Raw genomic sequence first — 21,371 nt, 5'->3', positions numbered from 1 at the left:
ATATAATATAAATATAATAATATTATATATTTTAATATATAAACGAACTTTTAATAAGGAGTAAAAGAGTTTGTTTATGAACATAAATAAATAGTGTTTGAACATGAAAAAATGTTAATGAATATAGCTCAAATATTATTCTTATTTACAAATCTCAAATCAAAGATTGAGCACACTTAAAATAAATAAGGTGAGCTCAGGGTGACTTGAAGGCAACTAGGCTAGCTACTTTGAAATGTATGAGGATAGACATTTTCATACTAACACGGGCGGATCTAGGGATGGATCTTGGGAAGGATTGCCCCCAATCTATCGATAATTTTAGCCCTCTTCTCCTCCTAAATAGTCCAAATTCTAAGAAAAATTTGAGGGAGGGCTGAGATTGGCATGGGCTGTAACTTGTGTCTGCCCCTCCTAGATCTGCCCATGCATACTAGGTAGAGAACTATAAATAGGGTGACCCCTTAGGTGTAAATCATTTGATTCTCAATAAAGTTTTAGAGTCTCTCTCTCATTCCTTTCTTTCTCACGTTCTCTAGTTTTTGTGACGTGAAAGTCTTAATTCATGTGTGTTGAAGAAAAGGTTGACTTAATCATCATTAGGAGTGTGATTTAGGATTAAGTGTCTCACCACAATGAACTTGAGCCAAGGTTGTGATGACTTAATATTATAGTAGTTTGAGCAAACTCATACAATTAATGTTACAAATGTCATTTTGAACATCACAAAAAAGACTCCTAAAAGGAGGCCTTGAGGGTATAATATCCATTCCAATATCTTAAGGTGGAAAGAAGCCTTGCAATTTTAATAACTCTCAAAGGGACGATGATAACTCGATTGAGATAAGTTAACTCCATTGAAGTTGTAACAATCTATGTTGCTATAAAAAGGGTTGTGATTATTTTTGAAATTTTTTTTCACACTAGAATATTGCAATTAATATCAACAATATGTTTGATAAATGAGTGAGAACATAAGAGAGATAAACTCATATAATGGACACATTACATTATAGAAAGAAAAATCATCTTGAGTTGATAAAATGACTAAATTGCCGTTGAATTACTAAAACGATATAAAAACCCCTCAATTAAACAAAATTAATATTACACATCCTTTTCTTTGCTAGATTCAAGAGTATCTCACAATATTAAATATGTCGAATTAAATATTGAATCATTTAATGAGAGTTCAAAAGGTATTTCATATGTGACAAATGTAATAAGACTTGTATAATGACCATATAAAAGCAAGTCAATATCAAAAGTCAAATATATATATTTTTTAACTCGGGTCAAGATGTATAACACTAATTTCATCCAAATAAATAACAACCAATCTATTATGTCATTTACCATCGAATGCATGCCAAAGATTACATGAACATGGATAATTATCCTATTACAATGCCATGTATGTAGATTTCACATCATGAACATATTAGCACATACTTAAACAAAATGAAAGAAATACTTTAAGAGAGGAGAACCATTCACTCTTTACGAATTTTTTGTCTGATTATTTAAGTACAAGTATAGGTGTCCCAAATCTAGATGTCACAAAAATTTTCTTATCATTGAAAATTAAATGAGGATTAAGTCGCATTAATATTATTTATTACATGTATATATTTAATTAATAATAATAATATTACTATTATTTTTTCTTTAAAAAAAATCATTGGCTTACTGTGCAATGCATTGCAAGCATTTGTTGCTACCACACCATGCGTTGGTCATCCTCGTTCTTTTCATGTTTGTCGTAGGATTGCTAAAAGGGCATTGATTTTCTAAGGTTTTTTGGGCTTTTTTTTTTTTTTTGCCTTCCTATTATATCATCTCTTATCCCCAAAATGCTATGAAAATGACCAAAGCTCTTTTTCTTTTACATATGATGATATTTGATTGCCCATTTCTCTTAGAGCAAAAACCCTTTTATACATTGTTTCTAACTACCCAGCCTCCTACCAAATAGACTAATGTAAGGCCAACAACCCACCCAAGGTCATAGGTGGGTAAACAACAATTTTAATATAAAAACTGGTACAAGAAAGCTACAAATAATGGCCAAAATAGATAGCACTACAACGAGTAAGGAAATTTAATATAGACCAAGTCGCGCAAACGCGCTATCCTGAAGACAGAATCACCCTACACCGACATCTAGCAGATTACGATGATAGTCTTAGCAGGATGAAACGATCTCACTGGCAGAACAACAACCAAAAACTGCCAAAGCTAGCAGAACTCAAAAAGGTATTTTGCTCTTTGTTTTGGATTAAAGAAAGATTGGAAATAAACTTAAAACTCATTAGTGAACAATGGAATGGGGAGGATATTCAGAATTTCTATTTCAAAAAGAGAGAGAGAAGAGCTTCGAACTGGAAGCTCATATATATAAACATAAAGCTGGACAAAACAACATCCATGCATGAAATCAGGAAAAGAAGCTGGGACCGCGACATGGAAGAGACAAAATCGAAAAACACTGCATGAAATCCGTAAAGGGTGCTGGGTTGGGACCGGTACATCACTCATATGGGAGGCCAGCAATTTTCGGAAAAGTGTCTGAATAATAAGAAAAATTATAATTAAAATAATATATTAAATAAATTTTTACTAAAAATATATTATTTTATTCTTATTGATCCGATCCGATCCGACCGAACGGACGGCGGCAACGGAGACACGCGTGTGTGAGTATGGGTTTGTCCGCTCACAAAATTTGGGTGCCCCTTAGGGCCCAAACCCAATATCAAGATTTGGGCTATTTATACCCACTTTGAATCTCTTTACCAAGCAATGTGGGACAACAAACATTCCCACACACTTAGCACATACACTCACACACAACAATCCCCCACATAAGTGTAAGTGTGCTGAGACAAAACAGAACAAAGTGACACGAAGTTACAGAGAACAAACAGATAAGTTATGCATCAGGTAAAGTGTCTTTTAGACTCTTAGTGAGTATCTATCGAACTTATCAAAGAAATAGTGAGACTAGCTCTTGAACTATCATTCTCGTGGTAAATCTAGGCAATAGACATCACACACAACTCATCTTATACCATTAAGTTCATCCATTTTGGTCCTAGATAGCATCCTGAATTCATGAAAACTCTAGAGAACCCAAGCCATTTGAACAGTTCTCATAAAAGCGACCCACTTATACTCTCATATAGGTAAATACTAATTAGAAGTACTCTATCACTACTCCTCTTTAGCAAGATATCAATATTACCTTAAACACTAACATAACACACACTCTAATTACACCTCAGAAATGGGAAGAAACTATAAGTTTCTCAGTGTGTTAACTATGAATTCATCCAGTCAGTTTTCCTATTTAACCTAGATCTTGGGATCTCTAGTCAACTAGGTTGGGTTACCACCAGATAATTCATTTCATTGGCTTTAGCCCCATTCCTTTGGTTATATATGTGACCTGCTCTTTGGTCACTCCTTTTGTCAAAAGATATGCTATATTTTCTTTCGACTTCACATGGTCAATGGAAATTATTCCATTGGTGAGCAGTTGCCTTATTGTATTATGCCTACACCTTATATGTCTTGAATTTCCATTATAAACATTGTTCTTAACTCTCATCAAAATAGCTAAGTTGTCACAATATATACATATAGCGTTTACAGGCTTTGGCCACAATAGAATGTCTTCAAGGAAATGTCGAAGCCATTATGCTTCTTCACCTGCTTTATCAAGAGCTATAAACTCTGATCCCATTATAGATCATGCTATACATGTCTATTTTGAAGATTTTCATGACACAATAGCACCACCTAAGGTAAAGACATACCCACTGGTTGATTTAGTCTCAGAGCTATCAGATATCCAATTAGCATCACTAAATCCTTATAGTACAGATGGATACCTTGTATAAGTTAGTCCATAGTCAAATGTGTACTTTAAGTATCTAAGTACCCTGACTAGTGCAACCCAATGATCATACCTACTGAGTAGGTAATATCAGGTCTTGTACAATTCATTATGTACATCAAACTTTCAATGACCCTTGAGTATTTTAGAGGAGATACACCTTCATCATTATTCTTCATTAACTTAGAATTTGGATCAAATGGAGTCACTGCTAGCTTACTCTCATAATGATCATATTTTCTCAATACTTTTCCTATATAGTGTGATTGAGAAAGCACATATCCTTCAAAATTTCTGATTATTCAAATTTCAAAAATGACATCGGCAAAACCAAGGTCTTTCATGTCAAAATTATAATTCAACATCTTCTTTGTAGATTCTATGATATTTCTATTAGTACCCACTATCAACATATCATCTACATATAAGCACACAATGACACATTCATGATTTGTGTTTTTAACATAAACACATTTATCACACTCATTTATCTTAAACCTATTTGATAACATAGTGTGATCAAATTTTTCAGCCCATAAAGAGACTTTAACAGTTTACAAATTTTCTTTTCATGTCCCTTTACAACAAACCCTTTAGGTTGTTCTAGATAGACTTCTTTTTCTAAGTCTCCATTTAAGAATGCAGTCTTTACATCCATTTAATGAATTTCTAAATTATGTAAAGCTGTAACAACAATCAATATTCTTATAGACGTGATTCTCGTCACTGGGGAGTAGGTATCAAAGAAATCTAGCCCTTCTTTTTGATGATATCCTTTGGTTACTAAGCGAGCCTTATATTTATCAATAGTGCCATCAGCCTTCAATTTTATTTTGAAGATCCATTTGCATCCAATTAGTTTACTTCCAAGAGGTAAGTTCACCAATACCCACGTGTTATTTTGCATAATGGATTTTATTTCACTATTGATAGCTTCTTTCCAATATGGAGCATCAGATGAAGACATAGTTTCATCATAGGTTTGAGGCTCATCTTCCAACATATAGGTTACAAAATTTTGTCCAAAAGAGCTAGCTTTCTTGACTCTTTTGCTTCTTCTAAGTTCAAATTCAGTTTCCTGATCATCTTGACCTTTCGAAGAACTTGCCTCATAATACCTTTTGGTACCACTATCATTGCGTCTTTCTTAAAAGGAAATATATTCTCAAAGAATTCAATTTCAATAGATTTCATAATTGTGTTGTCATTAATATCAGGAATTTCTAATTTTATAACTAGGAATCTATAGGTTGCACTATACAAAGCATAGCTTATAAAGACACAATTAATAGTTTTGGATCCAAGTTTAGTCCTTTTTGGTAAAGGCACTTGTACATTTGCTAAACACCCCCACACTTTCAGGATTTTGTAAGAGAGTTGCTTCCCATTCCACACTTCATAAAGAGACTTATCAGTCTTCTTATGTGGGATTTTTTCAATATTAAATTTGTAGTAAGCAAATCTCCCCCCCTCAAATTATGAGGTAATCTCGAACTATTTAACATGCAATTAACCATGTCTTTTAATGTTCGATTTTTCCTTTCAGCTACAACATTTTGTTGTGGTGTATAAGGTGTTGTGATTTGATGGATTATACCATGAACTTCACAGAACTCAGAAAGAGACAATGATTCATACTCACCACTTCTATCTGATCTTAACACCTTTAATTTCTTTCCAAATTGATTTTCAATTTCTGCCTTATATGTTATAAAAACATCTAAGGTCTCATCTTTACTATGCAGTAAATAAACATAGCAATATTTACTACAGTCATCAATAAATGTGACAAAATATTTTTTACCACCTCTTGTAAGAGTACTTTTCATATCACAAACATCACTGTGAATTAAATTAAGTAATTCACTGTTTCTTTCCACTGGTGGAAATGGCTTTCTTGCAAACTTTGATTCAACACAAACTTCACATTTATGTCTTTTATCAATGTTAAAGTTAGGCAATAGTCCTAAATTTACCATTCTTTGTAGAGAACAATAATTGATATGCCATAACCTTGAATGCCAAACATCACACAACTCAACAATATAAACAAAAGAGTTATTCTTATTATTATTCTTAGGAACTTGGGCTAATACATTGAGTTTAAACATGCCATCATGCAAATAACCCCTTCCCACATACAAACCCCTTTTAGTCAGAGTAAATTTATTTGACTCAAATACAAGCCTAAACCCATATTTGTTCAACATAGTTCCAGAAACTAAATTCTTTCGAATTTCAGGCACATGCCAGACATCAGAGAGGGTAAGTATTTTTCTAGAGGTCCATTTCGGCATGACCTTGCCTTTTCCTTCCATAGTAGAAGCTGAAGCATTTCCCATATACAGCTTCTCAGTGCAGTCTAATTTTTCATAAGTGGTGAACAGACTTGTCCCCACAAATGTGCCTCGTGGCCCCTGTGTCAATCCACTAGCCCTTGTTATCAGTAACCATGCAAACATCAGAAGCGATTGCAACAAGATTGTCATCTTTCATCACATTGGCCTGACTAGCCTTGGTTTTGCGTTGGTTGTTGCCAAAGGTCTGTCACTTCTTGTGACGGTAGTCAATAGCTCTATGACCAGTCTTGCCACACACCCAACAACTGCCTTAGATGTGTTTGTTAGCAGCATTATTTTTAGAACTCAGGTGCCTATTCTTCTTCTTAGCTTGTTGCTTTTTGCGTTGGGACCGTGGAGCCGGAGCCTCAACAATATTGGCCATTGCTTCAAACTTATGAGATATTTTGTCTCATTTTCTGTTGTCTTCTTGAATACGGAGTCTAAGGGCTAGATCCTCCATAGACAACTCCTTTCGCTTGTGCTTGAGATAATTCTTGAAATCTTTCCACGAAGATGGCAATTTCTCAATCATAGCAGCGACTTGGAATGGTTCATTAATAACCATTCCCTCACTACACAAATCACTAATAATGATTTGCAATTCTTTTATCTAGTTGACTACCAATTTGAAGTCTAAGAACTTCCCCACAAGAAATTTCTTGGTGCCAGCATCTTCCAGCTTATATTTATTGTCTAAAGCTTCTCATAGTTGCCTAGACGTCCGATAGGCATTGCAATAGACATTGTATAGTGAATCTGTCAATCCACTCAAAATATAATTCCGACACAGGAAGTCAGAATACAACCAGGCTTATTTGGAAACTTCAGTTTCGAGAGTCTTGTTTTCTTTGGTAGTAACCGGGCAATCATCCTTAAAGATATAAGCCAGATTTAGCGTGGTGAGGTAAAACACCATTTTCTTTTGCTATCTTTTAAAATCTTCGCCATTAAATTGTTGTGGCTTTTCAACATGAGGAGTCGTCATGGCAACAGTAAGCCCAACAACAGTGGTAGAGGCGGCACCAAGCACGGTGGCCGGAGTTATGTTTGGAGTAGCGACCGAGGCAGCAAATGAGGCAGTGTCGGGAACATTAGTGTTGGTGGCCATGGCAGCTTATAAAAAATTTTATCTTCAGATTGTTGGGGTAAACAACAATTTTAATTTAAAAATCGGTACAAGAAAGATGCAAATAATGGCCAAAGTAGATGGCATTGCAACGAGCAAGGAAATTTAATACAAATCGAGTCGCACAAAGGCGTTGTCCTGAAGACAGAATCGCTCTGCACCGGTAGCTAGCAGACTACGACGATAGTCTTAGCAGGATAAAACGATCTCACTGGTAGAATAGCAGCCAAGAATTGCTGGAGCTAGTAGAACTCAAAGAGGTATTTTGCTCTCTATTTTGGATTGAAGAAAGATTGGAAATGAACTTAAAACTCACTAGTGAACAGTGGGATGGGGAGGAAATTCAAAATTTCCATATCAAGAAGAGAGAAAGAGAAAATAGCTTTGAACTGGAAGCTTATATATATAAACATAGAGCTGGACAAAACAACATCCACGCATGAAATCAGGAAAAGAAGTTGGGACCACGACATGAAAGAGGCAAAACAGGAAAACACTACATGAAATCCATAAAAGGTGCTAGGTTGGGACCGTGACAACAGTCATCTAGAAGGTTAGCAATTTTTGGAAAGATGTCCGGATAATAAGAAAAATTATAATTAAAATAATATATTAAATAAATTTTTACTAAAAATATATTATTTTATTCTTATTGATCCGATCTGATCGGACAGAGGGCGACGTGCGGGTGTGGGTATGGGTTTTCCTGCTCACAAAATTTGGGTACCCTTGAGAGCCTAAACCCAATATCAAGATTTAGGCTATTTATATCCACTTTAAATCTCCTCACCAAGCAATGTAAGACAACAAACATTCCCACACACTTAACACATACACTCACACACAACAATAGGTACTCAAGTACCCTCGCTGTAGCTTGCCATGAGGGGAGTGCGCCATTGTTGATTGATGGTGCTGTGAATCCACCATTAAAAATTTTCATTTTCTCACTTTGACCTATCTCCACAAATTATGTTGAGCCCCTCCTTTTCTTTCTTTTATGTTTCAAAATTACATTTTGACCCTTGTCAAAAGTTTGTTTTTCTATAGTCCTCAAATTTTACGGATTCCCTCTGCCTTTTATTTTGATTTTCAATTTTGAGTTTTTCTTTAACAGAATTACCAAGATGCCATTCTTTATTATACATATATATTTCACACATATTTCTTTTTTTATATATATTTTCTAAAATATAAATTTCGTGAAAAACTTTTAAGGTATTACAAAAGCCATACTAGATTTGAGTAGATGGTTTGACTCAGAAAGTCGAGTGGATGGAACACAACGGACATGTCGGAGAACAATTCCATGGCTTGATTTGAGTAGATGAAGGGGGCCATTAACTCTCTTCAAGCAACTGCACAAGAAGTGAGGCCATCAACATGTTGAGGCCAAAGATACAGAGCCTTCAGAGATGTCCCAATAGATCTGGTTAAGGTCCTAGTTCAAGCTTCAGTCGGACTTTTGATACCCCAAGAATTGACTTGTCAAAACCCAAGGAGTTTAAAGAGCCTCCAAGATGCCACCAAAATGTAAAGCTACCTATTCGACAGATTGGAGTCAACGAAGGTATGTACAGGGGATAAGGCTAGTGAAGTCAACGAAGGTACGTGCCAATACATATTTGTTTATTGGTACCGTTGCATTGTGGAGGCATAAGAAACATACCAATGTCAAGAAGGAAAGAAGTAACGGTACCGATGCATTACAAACCTTCAAAAGGGTTGAAAAAGTAATTTTACCAAGAGAATTTCGAATATGAGGCCCAAAAGAAAATAAAGAACTTGGATCACAAGATGATCGACCATCTAAGGTTACATAACGAAGTTCACATATATCATGTTGAATATTCCTTCACTAATGGGCTTAAGAACTAGGCCAAACAAGAGAGAGAGAGAGAGAGAGAGAGAGAGAGAGAGAACACGAAGACTAAGAACTAAATTGTTAAAGTACTATGGTCCTTGATTGAGTACAAAAAGGGAAGTCCAAGAGCTCTTCAAAAACCTACTCGTCCAAAGGTGGGGGATAATTCTCACGAGAAGTATGAAGACAAAAAGTCCTTTGTGCCCTGTTGATGCTTCTTTTGCAAGGGATGAAAGAGTGCCACTTAGTTTTCACATATTTTTGTCATCCAAATACCAAAAAAATGAAAAAAAAAAAAAAAACGTGAAGCCATCTAATTCTAAATCAAAAGCGAAAACTGCAAAATATTACACCTTAAGAAAGAATATTATATGAAAAAGAAAAAAAGAAATAATAATTATACATCAGTCAAGATAAGTGACGACACAATCACGACATAAGCTAAAAAGAAGAACATGGCTATTTGAATGAACAACTTCGGATTTTCCCTCATGTTTGGGGATGTCACGGCCCTGCAAATCAGAAACCACCTAATTTTGGTCAAACCCACTAACTAGAAAGCAAGATCAGAAAGGAACAATATTTGATTTGATGTGTTTAAATGATATTCCTCACACTCATAAAGCTTCACAAATTAAATTACCGGGCGATGCGTTGAGAGAGCCTATGGAAGGGTAAACTCTGAATGAAGACTATGCCCGGTCCTGTTAGAACAGCTGTCGCCAGATTATCTCCCTGCAATTTCCAGACCACGAAAGTTAATCGCAAGGTTCCAAGAAAGAAGATAACCGAATTCAGAATTGGAGTTGAGGCGTCCACTGTTCAGTAAAAAGAACATGGCTTCTGATCGGTAACAAAGCACAACAGATTCGTAAAATGATCTACTCTCCAAAGGATTAACAATATGTTCCGAACACATGAATGAAGGAATTTGAAATGAGGAATTCATTTATCCATAGGCTCATGCATAATAAATCCAGAATTTAAGTTTCACTCCCTTAATATAGAATTCAATTGAATACCACTACTTATGTTTCGAATAAATCCAGAAATTAAGTTTCATTCCCTTGATATAATAACCTATTTTGAAAAAAAAAAAAATAATAATAAATGTTGTTGAGGGGTATTTTTGTCCATAGAATTGTTTGTGGACAAAATGTGGAATTCATCTGCAAATTCCACTTATTTTGGTGGAATTTGGTTTAGCAATCTTCAATTCAATGGAATTGAATTCTTAGAATTGAAATGAACATTTTTTCTTTTTTTCTTTTTTTTCATTCCAAACACAAATTTGGAATTGGAATTTGTAGAATTCATTAATTCAAAACAGGGTAGGTGTAATTGTAAAGCTCATGATAATGACGATGATGAACTAACTGAAATATTTCTTGTAAGGCAACGATATGAATCAGGTAATAAAGAAGCGAGAACCAAAGGAAACCAGAGAAGCATGAAGCAGTTCTTAAAGAGAAGGTACTCACCCCAAACACCACCCTTCTCATAGGACTGTTATATTTAACTTGAACATTAACAGCTGATGATAAGGCAACAATGCAAGAGACATCTACAGCAAGTACTTCACCCACCTCGAGATTTTTCTGTACAACTAGCCAAAAGGAAATGAAAATGTCGCATAGACATGCCTTGATTAGTTCTTTGAATGGACTAAAAACTCATTAACTCAGTGCAATTGCATAGCAAATAGTTCTCAAGAGAGAGTAAAGTTTCATTTTACAGGCACATAATGTCAACAAATATAGAAGGGGGCATGCCTAAACAATCTGCTATTTGGAATCCAGGCAAAAAGCAAGGAAAAAAAAAATTGTAGTGGTAAGACTGCCAGACGAAAGATCAAAAATAGTATTCTTGCATTTTTTTATAAAGAATTCTTCTCGAATAATAGTAAGAAAGGCCTGTACATTTACAAAAGAGACAGCCTCAAGATATCCGGGTAGGTAGTGTGAGATTTCTGTGCATATAAGGCGAGACCTCTCGACATTACTTGAGGATGATCCTTATTGTAAAGGCATCCTATGATCCTGTGGTTCGCCTAGATAGAGTAGAAAACAACAGCTCCCATCTCAAGATTACTTGATGATAGTCTAATTTTATTGTGAAAGCACCCTTCATCTTATGGTTCTCTCCTGGAGAGAATCCAACAACCGCTCCTGGGAGCAGTAAAAGATGGTAAAGCTAAAACATTCCTCTCTATTTTAGCAAACCAAGTATGAATCAAGAGATGCCATATTAACTGTTCCTTCATAACCGGGCCCAGCTTAATTAGACCATCCAATCTAGGAGAAAGTGGCTCATGATAACATGCGCCCTAAGAAGCACTGATACAAGTATGTCTGTGGGAACAAGTAGAGATGGATATGGATACAAACAAATTATGGAAATCTGAAGAAAAGTAAGTATACCACTACAGAAAGGATGCAGCAAATAATAATATTAATACTCCATAATTATTATTAATAGCATTCATGAACATAATAACTTAAATATTGAAAAGGAATCACCAAACCAATGTGAAGCTACCAATCATTCTATAAATATGATGGTTTACAAAATTATTAAAATAATAACACTATGCTAACATACCATTAAATATATTAATAATCATAATATAAACCTCATTCAACATGATGAAGGAAAAAGTAGCTATTTTTGTCTAAGTTGTCACAGGCTCGATTATTATTATTATTATGGTTTATCAAAATTATTTTATTGAATTCTTAATTTTACACCAAAAAGAGTTGTAAAAACACTAATACCCCCCCCCCCCCCCCCCCCTCCCCCCCAAATTGTATCCTCAAATATCATGTCTAACCCATAAATACACATGTCTATCATGTATCCAAACATGTCCCAGAAAAAGTAAAAAAAAAAATAGGATTCACCAATCATGTCTGACACGTACATATCCATATCCCAGAGTGTCCAAAAAACAAGCAGTGTCTCGTGCATCAGACACAGGTACAACAGCTGAAATGACACATCCATGCTTCCTAGTATACACCTCATTTTTGGCTTACTCATCACATTCACAGGTATGAAAATCTTCTACTGAATATCTGAAAATGAGCATACCTCAGATATAGTTCAAATTTACATTAAACTCATGTTGTCACTCAAAATATAATTTTCCCACCAAGTGAATCAAACCAAAAGAAAGTGTAATGCAAAACATCGGCACAAATTATCAATTGTAAGTAACAATATGATGTCCACAAGGTAGCTCTAAAGTTATGAAACAACTCAAAAAAAGAGGCCAAGAAACAAAAAAAGATGAGAAAAAAGAAACGAGAATCATTGGTGCTTAAAACTTGCACAATTTAACAGATGGTAGCAGTAAACTAGGGATAATGATGACTAAAAAAACAAAAATAAAACTAAACTAGCCATAGAATCAGATAGTGCTATAACAATAAGATCGCATGAACCCTCAAGGTCAGGATTCTGTCTTAATTACATCCTCTGCACATTTTATGGTAACTATGATGACACTTCCCCACTCCAAACAAGAAAAAGAAACATAAATACAAGCTGGAGTCAAGTTGTTGAAATCCCTAAAGAAGGGTTAGACATAAATGCAGTCACGAAAAAACTTACCAGATCCCCCAGCAACTATGAACGCAAGCCCCTGACCAGATAGTTTCTGTCTCAACACTCCCTATAAAAGAATCATGCATAATAAATGTGACTGATGAGTAACAAAAAGGCACAATTTCAAGTCAGTCCATCAGCTCACCTCTGCACCAGCAATCACATTGCGAGCCCTCTGATCAACTGTATTAGCGACTTTCACATCATTGATTGAGCAGAGGAATGCATCTGGCTATAACAATATTATTAAAGTTAATAAGAACTTAGTAGACTGAAATTAAGGAAAGGAAGTGACAATTTAGATAAGCAGAATTGAATATAACAAAACAGAACTTTCAATAAAGCAGCTTTACCTGACATAGAAGTTCACCGCCAAACATTGCTAAATCAATCTGCAAAAGCACATAACAAGGAACACAAGTTGTAAAGACATACGACCATGAATACATAATCAAGATCAACAAAATGGATAGGTGCTTCAGAGTTGCTGGGCTGAACCACATCCAAAACTAGTCAGCCAATATTAGGCATATAAATGAGAAAAACTCAAAATTTGACATGATACAGACTGGAAGAATTCTGGCTAATGAAGGAGCAGCAATTCCAACAAATCCATCACTTGAACCAGTATTGTGAAGAACTATACTAGTCACACTCTTGCCGAATAGCCACTGCCATAAACCTGCTTCATTTTCGGGGATGAAAACATTTTCCATTTGTATGGACCCAGACATGTAACACATGGAACCTGCAAGCCCATCAAATCTTTTCTATGTGATTGCAGTGAAAAGGATAGAACGGAAAACAGAGCAGTGTCATGTAAAACACAAATAGCATACAATCATTTGCATTTCCACTACCGCCAACCTCTTGTAAGAACATATTAATCCTTGGAAAGCAATCCAAGCTTCAATTCATAGACTAAGTAGTTAATTATTCCTAATTAAGCCAATTCAAGATTTAAAATATAGTTTAGAGTCTTGATCACCAATTCAGTTAATGTCTTTCCAAACCAACAAAAGGAAGGCCTACACATGCTTCAAGTCTCACAAAATGAGGAGTTCAGCTGAACAAGTTTCTGCAAGTGGAACTCAAATCTGACTAGCATTGGCCATCCAAGTGAATGTAATAAGCAACCTGACAGCTCCACTCTGATCCACTCATGCTATAGACTCCAAAAGAACATACCTAAAGTTAATTCTAACTTTTTCTAGTAAAAAAAAGAGAGATTGGTGACTATAAAAGGCAATGTCGCGAACCTGTGTAACCTTATCCATGTCTGTTGATAGAGATTCAACCCTTCAACCATACAGCACTTCCGTAAAATGCAATCTCAACAAGCAGTATAAAAGCCAGAGCACAAGCAAAGCATAAAAATCTTAATTTTGGATGTACAAGATCTAGAGTAAGCATTGCTTGCAACAAAATCAATTTAGCCAGCTGAACTAAAATTTGAAGAACCTAATGAAGAAGAATTCCAAGTTGAGGAGAAAACACACATGGATCTCCTAACTTCTCTTTCTCAAGGGGGAAATTAACATGGGAAAAGATTCACTGTCACATTACATTAATGACAGATATAAACAACCTCTTTTTTCCGATAAAATAAATAAATTATGCCAAAGAGAACTACCCCAAAGGGGGTGAAACCAGTACGATAAGAAACAATCAACTACCTATATAAAGGCGTAAATCATGTCTGAACTGCATAAACAGGATAATAAACAACTTGTGAAGTCATGAAGATTAGACAACAATAAGATGGTTAAACCAATAAAAAATACTTACATGGCAAGCCTGAGGTATTTTTATCTAAAATGAGGATTGTTCTGCCACATGGAATGGAAATGGAAACATGGTATATGGCACATGCTTCTATAATGTGATACTCTATACTAGTTCATATCATTCTTAGAATCCCACATACTTTTGAAACTACTTTCTTTCTACTTATTGGATATACTCTTGAATAATAAAATCTAGTACATTATGTCACTGCCAAGCAGAGACAATGGCGGACTTCCCGGTTTGGTGTGAATCAGTAGTCCACAGTAGGAAAATAGGAAGAAGAATTGGGAGAAAGGAGTTGAACAGAGGGAAGAGAGAAGAGAGAAATTGAGAGAGAAGTATGATATCTTTCTTGATTTTCAATAATCCTTCCCCGAGGGCCTTGGGGAGTATTTACAGGACCTTAGGATGATGGTGCCACAGCAGATCACTCCCCAAAACGGTTGTAACCGTCTTCTTTGTCCTATTCTAACCCAAGCATGTGGTCTCTCTCTCTTCTATCTCTCTAACAGAAATATTCCCCAATTACAGCAGTAAAAGAAAAGGAATTACAGAAAGTACAAATAGTAAAGTAAATACAAAGGGAATATAAAAGGAGTTACAGCCACTAAGAAAAACAAAAATTGTTGTAATAAGACCCGAACCATGACACATTATTTCTTCTGATCAATTATATAAAAGCACATTTCTAGGAATAAGAAAACAAATTTAAATTTACTTTGTCCTCCCAAAGCTCTAATATATTTACCTTTTTTTTATCAAAACCAATATTTTCCTAGTTGAACAAAACATTAAAGAAAATAAACACCAAAGAAAGAAATTTGCGATCACCGGGATCTTGCTAAATTCACTTGTTTCCAAATGAAAATATACCATATCTTAGAACATGTATACCAATTTGCAGTTCAGTATGTTTTCAGCATTTTTTTGTAACTAAGGACTGGACAATATATATAGACCCAGAAAATATTATAAAAACAAGTTTCAAATAATGGGGCACATAATGCATGATGCATTGTTAATGGAAAGGAAAAACACAAAAATGATATCTACAATTGGATGCATCAGCAGTGACATCCAAATGTCAATTATTCATAATGGATTGTAAAAATCAGTAGGCAATTAGGCTTTTGAAAGGGTAGACAAAGACACCTACCTCTTCAGCTTTCCCTTTATCTGTAACTCTATAATTTACAGTTTAGAAATCTAGAAAAGGAAAGAATACACATAAAAACATTCTCCTAATCACAGCTTATATACAATAATTGCCATTTAGATTGCTTGCTATCTTCCTTTTCGTCTTCCCTGATTTATGCCATAAGATCTTCCATTTACAGCCTTGCACCACCAAGTCAACCTTTCTATAATAGCCACCTACACACAGTTGTACCAGCTGTTTACCAGAGAATCCAACATGGATGAATTGAACACTCGTCGAGGGTCTGGGACCAGGGATAATGATTGGAACCAAATTGAAGGAGCTACAGAAGTGTGAGGTAGAATAGAGGAAATTTACGTAAAATTTTGACTCAAGAAGGGATCTCACATGCCTCATTATTAGTCCAAATGTCCAGTATTTATAAGGGAATAGTAGGCCACATGCACATTCCTCCACTTGTCTAGTAGTGAAGGGCATGTGTTTGAAGTAACAGCTGGCTAATGTTGTTTTGCTTGGGCTCTGCTAGAAGGACACCCACGAGCAAGAGAGGTATCCTCCCTCTCATAATTGAAATAACATAAAGACAAGGGCCATACTGCACTGTGCCACAAGTAAAGAGTGACTCTTCTGGATTCTACCTCAAAACCAAAGGTTACCATGGAATTTGTGCTGCATCAGCAGTCAGGTCCACAAAAATGAAGGGTTACCTTGGAAGTGATGACCCCGTGATATTGGCATACTTTAGCAGAATAGTAGGGAGGCCTTGTCTATGTTTGATAGCAAAAACAAGGTTGAGTGCCAGGGCAAAGAGGTTTTATCATGTTGTTTATCAAGAACACATTATGGGGAAACGATGCCTCCAAATGAGGTTGACATGGATACAAGCTAGCAAATAACATATGCTGGTAACTACAATAGGCATCACATAAGGGAACCACCAAAGATAAGAAAGGAAAGAGCTGAGTAGTCAAGAGAAAGAAAGAGAGAGCTTCTAAATTTACAAGAAGATAGAAGAGAGTGATTGTTTTTTGATGTGCCCTCCAACGACAATTAATGCCCAAAGGGCATGGACAATTCATTATGGCCTAGCACTCCTTAGTGACACCATCATCTCCGAATATAGGAATGTTGCTACTAAGAAGCACTAATTTGGATAAGGATATTAAAATAAACAAGGGAAACGGGATTTTTTTTTAGAAGTATTTGGATACATAAGCATGTGAAAAAATAAAAGATAAAAAGTCTTTCAGATTTTTTAATAGATGTCTATGAACCTAATATCCAAAAACAATGAATAAGTTGAACAGATACCACTGACCCAATAGAAAGATATCATTCAGTGTATAAAAATAATAATATTTAGAAAAGTGGTAAAAAAAATAACTCCAAGACAACATAATCTATCATTTAATCCATATTAATGGTAATATAAGCGTTGTTCAAAAGTCCATTGTATCCCCACGGATGAGTGTTTTTGACAATTGACACATGTCCACGTTTTCTAGATGTGTCCAAAATTGAAAACACCAATAAAAAATGAGGGGCATGTTTGACATGTATCTTGATATGTCAGGTAATATATATGCTCCATACATGTTAGGCTATGGTACAAAACTCAAGGTGAAGCATCCTTGCTTTCTAGGAGCCAAACAACAAATTCTACTTGGCCTATTTGTTGTGATGGACAAGGCATCCATAACTCTAGCTTTTAATCCACATCATCATCAACATTATTGCACCTTATCCTAACAAATTTGGGTTGGTGACACAATATTAATAATGTCAATAGACTTCTAAAAGTCACATCAAAAATACAAATCCGTGTGAAAGACCAATGTGGCAAAATTTTATGTCAGATGCCCTTCTTGACACAACCTCTAGAGAGGGAACAATGAGATAAAAGCTCCAATACCATCTTCATATGAAAAAATGTCACAACTTAACTAGTTATTTTTATTTTTTGTAGTTTGTATTATTTTGTAAAAGAGTTAGTTATTGCCTTTATTTTCAGATTATTGTCGGTTATGGAGTAATTTAGGAGCAATTACCTCTATCGAAGGAGTGGTAACTGTTCTGTAAAAACTATGGATAGCTTATATATAAAGTTATACACCTCTATGTCGAGGTTATTGATGTTGTGAATTAGAAGATATTCCTTTTCTCTACAATTCTCCCTTACTTTCTCTTGAATTCTCTCTGTTTCTCCCTATTTTCTGTCTAATTTTCCTACTCTTTCAATTCTATTCTCAAGAAAATTAGAAGTTTTGACCAAGGTCTTGACAAATTGATATTAGAGCCACCGGTTCGTGGCTGTGATCTAGGCAATTCCGATCAGATTTGAAAATGAGAATAACAAGGCGGTTTCTAGAAGCAGTTATCAGTTATTGAAAACAATTACAGTCGCTTTTTTAAGTGAAGTTAGAAGAATTTGATTGAGGAAATGGCAAAAAGGGACCCGCATGAAGCAGATGGAGGCTAGGTTGGATGCCATGGAGTTGGGTTTGCGGCAGACACAAGAGGATATGAGTTGTTGCCTGGAAGAGAATACTGCCACCAAAGATGCTGTGCAATCATTGTAAAAAGAGGTTGCTAATGTCAGCCAGAGGATGGATGGACTTAGCCAAAGGTTGGATGGACTTCTGAAGATGTTTTCTACGATGCCTCAGGCCAACATACAGGAGGACTTTCCTCCAAGAACCACTTCAAAGTCGATCTGGACGAGAGTAGGCACTTCAGAGCCGATCTTGACAAGAGCAAGCATCCCTCCTCATGCTTCTATGTCACAAGAAGTTGAGGAAAGACCTAAACTAGATCAAGCAGTCCAAGTAAGGGGATTTTATCAAAATCACCAAGACACGCCTATGCCTAGGCTGGAAATCCCTATGTTTGAAGGTGTTAAACCAAGGTGGTGGGTTAGGAGGTATGAAAGATTTTTCTAATACTACAATGTGGCTGAAAATCAGAAAATAAACCTTGCCACAGCCTACTTCCATGACATGGCTGATGCATGGTTTCAAGGTTGGGATAAAGCGAGGGTTGAGACCAATTGGACAGAATTTGTGGAAGACTTTTGTGTTAGGTTTGGCGAGAAATCTATGACAGATATAATTGAGGAGTTTAATAAGTTGAAGCAAGAAGGGTTGGTTATAGAATACCAATTCCGTTATGACATATAATTGAGGAGTTTAATAAGTTGAAGCAGGAGGGGTTGGTTATAGAATACCAATTCCGTTTTGAAGAATTGAAGCAGGAGGGGTTGGTTATATTATTTTGTTTCTAGCTTTATCACGGATTAAATGATGAATTAAGGCCAATTGTTAAGATGATGCAGCCTGCAACTGTCAAGCAGGCTGTTGAGAAGGCAAGATTACAAGAAATGGCTTTGGAAGCACTTCCCAAAAGACACCAGATCCTAGCGGAAATTCAACCTTCAACAAGCCAGCAGTCGGAACGAAATTCGGGGACTGCAACATCAGGATTGAATACTAGGGCTAATACCTCAATCAAATCCCTTTCTATGGATCTGAGGTGACAACTTGTGCTACAGGTGTGGGGAAAAATTTAGTCCAGGCCACTAGTGCACAAGACAATTACTGTATATGGAAGAATTGGATGAAAGGATAGGAGAAGAAGGGAAAGATGCTGAAAGGATCAGATGAAGAAGTGAGATGCTGAGATTTCTTGAGGACAAGGAATCTTTTTTTTTTGGGGGGGGGGGGGAGTGTCATGACTGAGCTAGTTATTTTTATTTTTTGCAGATTGTATTATTTTACAGAAGAGTTAGTTATTGCCTTTATTTTCAAATTATTATCGATTATGGAGTAATTTAGGAGCAATTACTTATAGTGGAGGAGTGGTAACTGCTCTGTAGAAACTACGGATAGCTTATATATAAAGCTATACACCTCTTTGCATTTCTCTCTTGCTTTCTCTATGTTTCTCTTTACTTTCTATCTAATTCTCCTACCCTTTCAATTCTATTATAAAGAAAATAAGAAGTTAGGACCAGGGTCCTAACAAAGTTCCATGAGATGGTAGTGAAATTCATTGTCATGGTTCCGTAGTTAGGAACATTAAGGTGGGAGTAGAGGAGGGTATTCTTGTAATAAAATCAAGAGGTAGTTAAAGAATGGTATTATTGTAATAAGATCAAAAAGTAGTTAGAGAATAATTCAAATGTGGCGCCAAGGCTTGGTATATAAACCAACTCCCACAACCAAAATGAGGTATGAATGGAAAAACATTGATTATGTTTTCCCTCCAAACTTCTCTCAATCTCTCTCTCTCTCTCTCTCTCTCTCTCTTAATTCTCTCCCTCCATTCTTCCATTCTCTCATTCAAGCCCTCAATTCCCGCGCAATTCCCACTGAATTGCGAGAGAATTTCCTTTGTTAGAATTGTGTTTTGACAATTTGGTATCAGAGCAGTTTTTGAGCAATTGAATTGGGCCATGGCTAACGGAATGAGGATAAAGCAGATGGAGGCATAGCTCCAGCAAGTTACGTCCATGGCGTCCGAGATGCAGAATCGTATGGAGATGTTTGAGAATTTGGTGGAAAGGAGGATCAACGGGGCGGTGAGTGTGTGGCGCGAGGAGAGTAGAGCATAGGCCACTCAATTGGAGGACCAAATGAGAGAGCAAAGTCAGACTCTCAGGGATCAAATGCATCAGTTCATGCTGATGCTTTTGCACCAAACTCAAGTAAGAATCTCACTTGAGTTTCCTCCTCGGGAACGATCTAAGCCAATTCTCAATGGCTAGGGAGGAAATCTTAGATCAGAGGGATCGATGGATTTGGAGACGGAGCAGCCAGTGATGGAGGAGAATGTGGGGGTAAGGAGGCAAGGCATCGCAACCGATCAAATCCGATCGGTTCGCTGATGCCTAAGATGGAGATCCCTCTATTCAAGGGTCATAATCCCAGGTGGTGGGTGAGGCATTGCAAGAGGGTGTTCAGCCTTTACAATGTGGTTGAACAACAAAAAATGTCATTGGCAACCGCCTACATGAACGACGTGGACGATGCATGGTACTAGAGTTGGAGGGGTGTTAGCGAGGAGTGCATGTGGGAGGAATTCATGGAAGGTTTGTGTGGAAGATTCGAGGAGAAAGGGACGTTGGACGTCATGGAGGAATTCAATAAGCTTCGGTAAAGGGGAACCGTGCAAGCTTATCAGTACAGGTTCGAGGAGTTGAAGGCCCTCATGTTGATCTCAAACCCCACTCTCACCGAGGGGTACTTCGTGTCAAGCTTCATCAATGGCTTGAACGAAGAAATCCGTCCCACCATTAAGATGTTCCGGCCAATGACAGTCCAACAAGCCACTAAGTGTGCTAGGTTGTAGGAGATGATAGTGGAAGCATTGGCTAAGAAGCAAAAGGGGATGAACAAAGGGTGGCAGGATGTGTCCCAACAACAAAGCAACCATGGATGGACTAAGGAGGGAGGCACATGGGGACAGAGCAATAAGGGGTTGGCTCTTCTAACCCCTCCCAATCATTTGCGAGAAATTTGAGAGAACAGAGGAGGTTGGTCGGACTTTGCTTCAGAAGCAAACATAAGTATACACCTAGCCATCAATGTAAA

At 36.4% G+C, this 21,371-nt stretch overlaps 1 protein-coding gene across 1 annotated transcript in view; it reads right to left on the bottom strand.

Moving 5' to 3' along the window:
- Nucleotides 1–9,530: 9,530 nt before the first annotated feature.
- LOC127812652 (uncharacterized) overlaps nt 9,531–21,371 on the bottom strand; it is a 36,514-nt gene continuing 24,673 nt past the window's right edge. Inside the window, exons 4-10 of the mRNA XM_052353140.1 lie at nt 13,406–13,584; nt 13,190–13,228; nt 12,982–13,068; nt 12,843–12,903; nt 10,712–10,836; nt 9,874–9,965; nt 9,531–9,742 (exon numbers count right to left, since the gene is read on the bottom strand). Of these exons, the coding sequence (XP_052209100.1) occupies nt 9,628–9,742; nt 9,874–9,965; nt 10,712–10,836; nt 12,843–12,903; nt 12,982–13,068; nt 13,190–13,228; nt 13,406–13,584 (698 nt within the window). The 3' untranslated portion in view covers nt 9,531–9,627. The remainder of the gene's footprint in view (nt 9,743–9,873; nt 9,966–10,711; nt 10,837–12,842; nt 12,904–12,981; nt 13,069–13,189; nt 13,229–13,405; nt 13,585–21,371) is intronic.

The sequence above is a fragment of the Diospyros lotus genome, chromosome 11, assembly GCF_014633365.1.
Source record: "Diospyros lotus cultivar Yz01 chromosome 11, ASM1463336v1, whole genome shotgun sequence".
Classification (NCBI taxonomy): Eukaryota; Viridiplantae; Streptophyta; class Magnoliopsida; order Ericales; family Ebenaceae; genus Diospyros; species Diospyros lotus.
Note: the sequence above shows the minus strand (reverse complement) of the source record. Positions and strands in the feature narration are given on the sequence as shown.